Below are 6,978 nucleotides of genomic sequence, written 5' to 3'. Positions count from 1 at the left end.
TTATTACTTAGTGGCATGGTCTCCCCAAAAATTATATATATATATATATATATATATATATTATTTTTTTTAAAAGCACTGCACCCCTTCTTGTTAGTAACCCTGATGTGTTTCTTTACAGATGCACACAGGTTTACATAAACGTTTGCCTCTCGGCTTTTGCCCATTAGCTTTCTAAGATGCCAAAGTAGATTTAAAAAACCTGCTAAATCGGTCAAGGAACTTGCACTTGTCACATCGGACTAATAAGTAACATCTCCTTGTGGGTCCCCCTCTCCCCGTATAGTATAGCATCTCCCTGTGGCTGCCCAGTACCAAATAACATGACCCATGAAGGATAGCGGAAGCACCTCACCAGTCACCATAACGAGTTCACAACATTACTGACATTTCTCCATCATGAAAATCTATCAGACGTTTGTGGGAAATGCATTGGTTTTATACCCAAACTATTTGCAGATATGACTTCATGCTCGGTTTCTGCTGATGGAAAATGACTAGACAAACGACTATTTCCCCAATCAATGCTCCAAACGTTTGCCAGTTTTGTTTTGTCTGCACTGCCGTAACAGCAGCCAAGTTAACCAAACGCTGTACGTTGCCCCTTACACAGAACACTTCCGTAGAAATGTGACACCCCCTCCTGCTGGTATACGACTGTGTTTGTGACAAATCCGGTTGCTTTATTAATCTAACTAACCACATCCCACTTTGCCACCCGCGTATTAGGGCATGTTCAGAAGAAAGATTTTGGGGCGCAGATCTGGTGCTGAAAACTGGACCGAACATGCACTGAAATGGCCTCCCACCATTTTCAATAGGAGGCTGGGCCACAGTTCACGTGGCCAAGGATTTTTGGCCCTTCCGCACGCACTCAGAAAGCCACAGTGGGAGTATGCTCGCAGTTTAGCTCCATTCAAATGGAGCTAAACCTACAGTTGGTCCGCGTGAAAACCCACAGCAGCTGTTTCTGCCGTCAGATGCGCAGCAGATTTCATCATGGATTGGGTTTCTGCTCTGGGTTTTCATGCAGATCTTCTATAGGGTTAATTCCATTGTGAGGGTACAGTGCCAAGAACAAGGTGCCTGTACATTTTAGGCGGGCTCTTAAAAACCGTGAGGCAAAACCCTGGGCCACATAGAATCTGCAGCACAGCCTCCTATTGGAAACAATGAGAGGTGGCTATAGCCAAGTTACACTGAAACCTGCGCTCAAAATCCGACATCTGATCATAACCCACACGCTGCAAATTTTTGTTGCAGAATTTTCTGTAACTGAAAATCAGTTCCATTTATCTGAAATGGGGCAAGCAGAAACCCATGTGCTCGCTGCCCCATTCAAAAGAATAGAACTGATTTTCAGAAGCAGAAAATTCTGCAAACAGGAACGTATGGAGCCTGTCTGGCAGTGTGGGGAGGCCAAGAGGCTCCATACTAGAGACCTGTATAACCTCCAAATTCAAGGCTCCGCCGAGCGCATGATACCAAATGCAGTTTGTGAATCCAGCCCCCCACTCATCGTTCGGGTGCACAGAGATAAAGGACTGCATACATACAGTGTTCATACATATATGGGGGAGTCAGGGGAGACTGATGGTATCTGGCACCTTAAGATATGTAGAATTTGCCCTCATGTGTAAGGTAAGGGGCACCCCAGACGCCATGACAGCAGCGGCTCCTACCTGCTCCGTCCCTCTCCGGCACCTCCCCGTCTCCATCTGACATCTCCCAAGCAGCTCACCTCGTCCTGCAGTCGCAGAGTCACAGTTCTGAGGAGGAGGAGACGCACCGCAGCGATGAGGAGCCTGAGCGGTACGACGAGGACAGCCTGAGCCAGTTGCAGTCCTCTTCACTGTAGTCTGTGGTGGGAAGCGTGAGGGGCAGGCCTAGTAGACGCGGATTCCTGCATGACGCCGCATCTACTCTAAACTTAGTGATACTGCGCCCGGCTGCTGGTGTGCTGGGCCTACTTTCAAGCAGGCGCCAGGCCAAAATTCCTGATCGCCATGGCAACCTGGCGCCTGGGATTTGTCGAGCCCTGCTTTATGTGATATACAGGTTGTATCGGAGTGCCTCTTCCTTGTAATTTTTGGCAGCACTTGCACTATATATACAAGTAAATATACAGGAAAGAATGTTTCCTAACAATTTTTCCTCTAAAATCGATTTTATCTTCAGTTTTGTGCGTATTATTGTCAGTCTGTAAAAGTGGCGTACTACTCGGACAACATCGTTCCCAGCAGCGACCTGGGAGTCCAAGATGCAGACATCCTCCCCATGCTGTTCCCGAACCATTTCGGTGGGGTTTCCATCAATTTCTGACCTTTTCGTGTGAACCAGACACCCTCCCCTCTTCAGAGCAGGGGGTGCCTGGTTTAATGCTCTGGTTCTCCCATTGACTCCCAAAGTGTTCTACTCTACCACCAGAGCACCCGAACACTTTGGTGCTCGATCAACACTAGTAGGCATGACTGTAGTTATTTTATTCAGCTACCTTGTCATAAGATGCTGTGATCCTAACGGATAACCCCTTTAAGCCTTTAGTGCATGTAGGCATACAGGGAGTGCAGAATTATTAGGCAAGTTGTATTTTTGAGGATTAATTTTATTATTGAACAACAACCATGTTCTCAATGAACCCAAAAAACTCATTAATATCAAAGCTGAATATTTTTGGAAGTAGTTTTTAGTTTGTTTTTAGTTTTAGCTATTTTAGGGGGATATCTGTGTGTGCAGGTGACTATTACTGTACATAATTATTAGGCAACTTAGTAAAAAACAAATATATACCCATTTCAATTATTTATTTTTACCAGTGAAACCAATATAACATCTCAACATTCACAAATATACATTTCTGACATTCAAAAACAAAACAAAAACAAATCAGTGACCAATATAGCCACCTTTCTTTGCGAGGACATTCAAAAGCCTGCCATCCATGGATTCTGTCAGTGTTTTGATCTGTTCACCATCAACATTGTGTGCAGAAGCAACCACAGCCTCCCAGACACTGTTCAGAGAGGTGTACTGTTTTCCCTCCTTGTAAATCTCACATTTGATGATGGACCACGGGTTCTCAATGGGGTTCAGATCAGGTGAACAAGGAGGCCATGTCATTAGATTTTCTTCTTTTATACCCTTTCTTGCCAGCCACGTTGTGGAGTACTTGGACGCGTGTGATGGAGCATTGTCCTGCATGAAAATCATGTTTTTCTTACCTTGCAGACTTCTTCCTGTACCACTGCTTGAAGAAGGTGTCTTCCAGAAACTGGCAGTAGGACTGGGAGTTGAGCTTGACTCCATCCTCAACCCAAAAAGGCCCCACAAGCTCATCTTTGATGATACCAGCCCAAACCAGTACTCCACCTCCACCTTGCTGGCATCTGAGTCGGACTGGAGCTCTCTGCCCTTTACCAATCCAGCCATCTGGCCCATCAAGACTCACTCTCATTTCATCAGTCCATAAAACCTTAGAAAAATCAGTCTTGAGATATTTCTTGGCCCAGTCTTGACGTTTCAGCTTGTGTGTCTTTTTCAGTGGTGGTCGTTTTTCAGCCTTTCTTACCTTGGCCATGTCTCTGAGTATTGCACACCTTGTGCTTTTGGGCACTCCAGTGATGTTGCAGCTCTGAAATATGGCCAAACTGGTGGAAAGTGGCATCTTGGCAGCTGCACGCTTGACTTTTCTCAATTCATGGGCAGTTATTTTGCGCCTTGGTTTTTCCACACGCTTCTTGCGACCCTGTTGACTATTTTGAATGAAACGCTTGATTGTTCGATGATCACGCTTCAGAAGCTTTGCAATTTTAAGAGTGCTGCATCCCTCTGCAAGATATCTCACTATTTTTGACTTTTCTGAGCCTGTCAAGTCCTTCTTTTGACCCATTTTGCCAAAGGAAAGTAATTATGCACACCTGATATAGGGTGTTGATGTCATTAGACCACACCCCTTCTCATTACAGAGATGCACATCACCTAATATGCTTAATTGGTAGTAGGCTTTCCAGCCTATACATCTTGGAGTAAGACAACATGGATAAAGAGGATGATGTGGTCAAAATACTCATTTGCCTAATAATTCTGCACGTAGTGTATGTGTACATACACATTCACTGGTATATCTAAGGTGTTTGGCACCTGGGGCGGGTCCTTTCTCCGGCACATCTCCGCCTTTAAAACACTGCGCCCCCTCACAGTAGCTCCCTGGTGCTCTAGTATTGAGTGCTTCCAACTGTATTGATGGAAGCACTCACTGCATCTGGCACCCCCTTGAAAGCTGGCACCTGGGGCGAACCCCAAACCCCCTGCCTTGGCACGTTACTGTACGCCACTGTTCACATGCATTATAAATTAAGGCATTTGAAGCAACATGTACATTTAAATGCATCTACGGGACCACTAAGCCATGTGCAAATATCACAGCAGGAGTGCAACTGTGATTTACTCCGATGCTGCCTGTTTAACCCCTTAGATCAATGGTATTTACAGAGCTTCCTCTGTAAGCCCATGGACGTTTCAGTGATCCTTGATCCCAAATTTGCAGGGACTGTCTTCGATTTTTAGACACAGTCCCAACAAATTCAGACTGTCCCGGGCCAAAAATAGGCAAGGCTAATGATAACTCTGCTCATAAGTGGGCTTTTCTGGTTGCAGCTGGGGTGTTCTCAGGGTGGGATTTTGGATGTCCTGATTTTACCAACTTAAACATTGGGAAGTATGGTGACCAAGTTTATGCATACTGATTACCATGGCATGACATAGGCTTGAGAAAAGTCCCTAGGTCTGCCACAGGTGTAAGCCACTATCAGGCTATACTGCTTTGGAATACTAAATATTTCAAAGCATTTTATCAGTATTTAAATGATCGTAGCTTTAAAGAGGCCCTGTCACCATTCTTGACATGTCTGCTTTAGTAAATAATTCCCCATAAAAAAAGAGAGTTCTGGAGCAACTTTTCTTAGAACTCTAATTTGTGACATTTCTCAGATTTTCCTCCTAAATACTTATGAATCAAATAAAAATTGTCTGTTAGGTTATAATAATCTGTCTGTCTATTTTGGCAGAGGAACAGCCTGCTGGAGTTCATCATATCTGGCAAGGCCGGATACTTCCTCTCCCTGCCGCAGCCCATTGACTATAATGGGACCCAGCTAAGATCCGGCCTGTTTCCGGTGCTGAGATTTTGCCAGGCAAAAACCGGTGCAAGAAGGCTGCCAGGTGATTTTACGACTATTGTGAAACTAGCCTTACCAGAACCCTTGTCACAATAGTGTATCCCTGCAAAGTCTGTCTCTGTCAGCACTGTATGTACAATGACCAGCTTTTAATGCAACAAATAATGTGAAATATATGTCATATTACCGTATGAATATGTGATGTTCAACATTTAACTCTATATAAGAGGTCTGTCCTTCTGATATTCACTAGTAGGGGACTTATATTGTTAGAATCATGTTTTTCCATACTGAGATACGCAAGCTGTAAAATGTAGGGAGAGGAGAGAAAGAGTAAGTGAAAAGAGAAAAGAAATACTCTAATATACAGGGAGACAGAGCACAGAGACTGAGCAGACTGCATCTCCCGACTGTGCTCACTTCAGCATCACCGAGGCACATCCCTGCGGCAGAACCATCCACTTTTGGGTAGAGCAAAGAAGACAGGAAAAATAATTAGAAGAAGATTCATAAGGGAGAGGTGAAATGAGGCAGACAGAACCTGAATGGCGCAGGAAAGGGAACACGATGTGAGGGAAAGAACATAGAGGAGGCATGTACACTGATGCATGTTGTGTGGTATAGCTTGATAGAGGAAAGGGGTAGTGAGAAGACTGAGCCAGGGAGGGAGTGAACTGTATGCAGTGGTGATATGAGGAGGGGTGTCAGCAGAGAGACGTATGTGCACAGAATAAAGCAGTGAGATACACAGGGAGGGGACTGCAAATAGACCATTCCTGCCTGCTTGTTGGCTGCAGGGTGAGGGTGAAAGAAAGAGGGACAGCAGAAGGAGGTGGTGGTTGGAACCAGGGCTGAGAAACAGGTGAAAGAGGGAAGGTGGGCTGCTAACAAAGTGAATGTGACTGACAAGCAAATATATTAATGGGTGAAATACTGAGCAGGAAACTGGATATGGGTGAAATGAAATATCCTTAGAAAGGCAGGAGGCAAAAAAACAAAACAAAAAAATGGGAGAGAGAGGGGGTGATAACATTGTGTGGTTAAATAGGGTAACGAGGAAAAGTGCGTGACAGAGAAATAAGAGATAGAGGGAAAAGGGATTGGAGGGTAGGAAGGAACTGAGAGGGAGGGAATGATGGTGCAGCCTGTAGACAGACAGAGGTGATGTAAATACCTGGAGGGGAAGAGAGGGAGCGAAGGAAAAAGGGTAGGAAAAGAGAAGACACGCTCCTGCTGCAGTATGATGGGGAACTCACCGCACAAACAGAGGAGCAAGAAGCATCACAGAATGCAGCCGGCAACAGGTACAAGTCTTCATCTTGCTCCATTCCCAACCTTACCCTCAAATCTGGATGTCAATGACTGTAGTTAAGCTGCCAATATCTTACTGACACGAGGTGGATTAATGCAGACTCTTGTGTGGAAAGCTATTTTAAATACTGTCGTAGGTGTGAAAATATGATAATGTAAAATGCTGCTGCTCTTGTATTCTCATATGCTTTTCCCTATTGATAACCTTTATATTACAGCATGATCATGCAGCCTATGTACCATTTATGGAGGCCGCAGCATGACATGTTTAGAATTCTGCCTCCAGATGATGTGTGTCCACCTATACCCGCTTAATTCATTGGCTTTACCTAATATAGCACAACTTCTAGATTACAAACAGGGCTACAGTGTATAAGCTCACTAATTCATTTCACTTGGCATTTAGTAGATTGGTTAGCATCGATTGATCTATTGTTTTGCAGTCAGCAGAAAAACATGCACAGCAACTGTTCACGCTAAAGCATAAGTT

General features: G+C 44.5%; 1 protein-coding gene across 3 annotated transcripts in view; it reads left to right on the top strand.

Moving 5' to 3' along the window:
• Nucleotides 1-5,979: 5,979 nt before the first annotated feature.
• Nucleotides 5,980-6,978, top strand: part of NHSL2 (NHS like 2) — a 637,228-nt gene continuing 636,229 nt past the window's right edge. For all 3 annotated transcript variants that reach the window (XM_044305807.1, XM_044305803.1, XM_044305805.1), the window contains exon 1: nucleotides 5,980-6,481. In XM_044305807.1, the coding sequence (XP_044161742.1) occupies nucleotides 6,418-6,481 (64 nt within the window). In that variant the 5' untranslated portion in view covers nucleotides 5,980-6,417. The remainder of the gene's footprint in view (nucleotides 6,482-6,978) is intronic.

Source organism: Bufo gargarizans, chromosome 9 (genome assembly GCF_014858855.1).
Source record: "Bufo gargarizans isolate SCDJY-AF-19 chromosome 9, ASM1485885v1, whole genome shotgun sequence".
NCBI classification, from domain to species: domain Eukaryota; kingdom Metazoa; phylum Chordata; class Amphibia; order Anura; family Bufonidae; genus Bufo; species Bufo gargarizans.
Note: the sequence above shows the minus strand (reverse complement) of the source record. Positions and strands in the feature narration are given on the sequence as shown.